The sequence below is a fragment of the Benincasa hispida genome, chromosome 6, assembly GCF_009727055.1.
Source record: "Benincasa hispida cultivar B227 chromosome 6, ASM972705v1, whole genome shotgun sequence".
In the NCBI taxonomy this organism is placed as follows: domain Eukaryota; kingdom Viridiplantae; phylum Streptophyta; class Magnoliopsida; order Cucurbitales; family Cucurbitaceae; genus Benincasa; species Benincasa hispida.
In genome coordinates, this window is record NC_052354.1 from 42,338,811 (window position 1) to 42,341,271 (window position 2,461).

At 31.2% G+C, this 2,461-nt stretch overlaps 1 protein-coding gene across 1 annotated transcript; it reads left to right on the top strand.

The window, feature by feature from the left end:
• Window positions 1-539: 539 nt before the first annotated feature.
• On the top strand, window positions 540-2,087 carry LOC120080335 (probable purine permease 5). Its single transcript, XM_039034978.1, has one exon. It carries the CDS (start codon window positions 540-542, stop codon window positions 1,620-1,622), a length of 1,083 nt encoding a protein of 360 aa, XP_038890906.1. The 3' UTR covers window positions 1,623-2,087.
• The last annotated feature ends 374 nt before the right edge of the window (window positions 2,088-2,461 follow it).

Sequence of the window (2,461 nt, forward strand, 5' to 3'; positions counted from 1 at the left end):
TTCATGTCTTGTTGTTGCATAATATATATATGACAATAGGTTGAGTTGGGTTTTTCTTATTTTTCACTTAGATGTTAGTTTTCTCTATGATTTTGTGTTTATACCTATGGATCTCATTTTCTGGGTTATTTATGGACTTTTTGATCAGTTCAACCTTTAGTGATGAATTTGATTCTTTTTCCCTCCTTTCTTTAAGGTGAAATTTGACATCTATGATATTGATGATTAGAAAATTTAATCGTCATGTTTTATGATTCATTTTGTTGGAATGCTTTGAATCGAACAACCAATTTTGTAGAAGTGTACTATATAAACTCTCTAAACTCTAAAGACATCTAAAATTATTTTCTCTAATAAAATTATTCTTCCTCTACCCGAGGACATAACTAGCATACTAAATAAAATTGTTCTTTATTTGTTGATTTCATAACACATTTTGTGGATGTTGGGTTGGTGTAATTACTCATACTCCCTTTGATTACTTACCATTTTCTTTCTAATTTTTTCAGTGTTTTTTTTTTTGTCGAAAATTAAGTAGCATGTCTTACGATGATTCGTATATATCGATGGATGAAATGGAGAACACACCACAAGAATCTGGGAATCAAATCTCAAGCATCAAGCAAATGGCTTTAGAAGCATTTAGAACAAAACAAATCTCACATTGGATTCTTCTTGCTCTAAGTAGTGTAGCAATGTTGGTGGGATTCCCTGCTTCTTCTTTACTTTCTCGTGTTTATTACAACAATGGTGGGAAGAGCAAATGGATCATTTCATGGGCAGCTGGCCTTGGCTGGCTTATTCCAGCTTTATTATTAGTACCCATCTATCTTTTATTTGATATCAATCCAACCCCTTTGAATTTGATGCTCATTATTTCTTACATTGTATTAGGCTTCTTAAATTCAGTTGATAGCCTCATGTATGCATATGCTTATGCGTACCTCCCCGCTTCTACCGCTTCGCTTTTAGCATCGTCATCTCTCGTGTTCTCCGTTCTATTCGGTTACCTTCTCGCCAAGAATCGACTCAATGCTTCGATACTTAATGCCATCGTTGTTATCACTGCTGCAGTTGTAATGATTGGTTTGGATTCAAATTCAGATACATATGGAGACATAACTAATCAACAATACATATTCGGTTTCGTATGGGATATATTAGGCTCTGCTCTTCATGGACTCATGTTTGCTTTATCTGAGCTAATTTTCATCAAGTTACTTGATAGAAAGTCTTTCCATGTTGTATTGGAACAACAAGTAATGGTTTCTTTTTTCACTTTCTTGTTTTCCACTCTTGGGGTCTTTCTAAATAATGATTTTCAAAACATGAAATCGGAGGCAGCGAGTTTCGTCGGTGGTACGTCGTCGTATTTGCTCGTGCTTATTTGGAGTGCAATTTCTTGTCAGTTAGCAGTGTTGGGAGGAACTGCAATTCTGTTTTTATCTTCAACCATTTTTGCAGGAGTTTTGAATGCTGTTAGAGTACCTATTACAAGTATTGGTGCTGTCATATTCTTAAACGATCCTATGAGTGGCTTCAAGATCCTCTCTTTAGTTATCACTTTTTGGGGATTCAGCTCCTATATTTATGGCAGTTCCTATGTAAGTAAGTCATCTTAATCTTATCATGTTCTTGTGTTTTTCGACACTCAAATTTTCTTGAGCATTGTGTAATAATATTGAATTGAAGATGTTCGAGTCCAAAAGGAAAATGTAACATTCTTGTATACTTTAGTTTGCTTATTTCACAGATGTTTTATAGTTGTAATGTTAAACTGTCATAGAAAATTTTACAATGATAGGTAATAAGTGTTAGTAATCGCTCGTTGTTAACTGTATAGAAAAATTATGAAAAAACTAAATTATGACAAATTGTAGAAGAGTCATTGATGCCCTCCTTTGATGGTGAATTCAAGGAATTAAAAAAGAGTTGAGAAAAGTGTTTGTGACATGTTTGTTTTTTTTATCCCGTTTCAAAATTTGTGTTAGAATTCTCATACGCGGTTGTCTCCAAGATTCACAATATTGATGTCGATAGAAATACCGAGGTCCCAATTTCATGGAAACATCGATAGAATTATATATATATATATATATATATTATATATATATATATAACTAAAAAATTTAAAACTATTAAGTTGATTTAAATTAAAGTTTAAAATTAAGTAAATAATCAAATGATATAAATAAAATAAAAGCTTGAAACTAGGTAGATAATCAAATGGTGCCAATAAAACTAAAAATTAATAATTTGAAGGTTTAGGTTCGTCTCTTTTGCATGTTTTGTTTATATTATTTTAATAATTAATATATTTTAGTCATCGATGATTAATTTACCATGATAATTAATTACTTATAAACTAAAATCTAATCCAAAGTTATTCTCTTCAATCAGTCTAATTTAAACTCTCTTATCCAAAAATTATATTTTCAAACTTTTGTAATCAAACTTATAT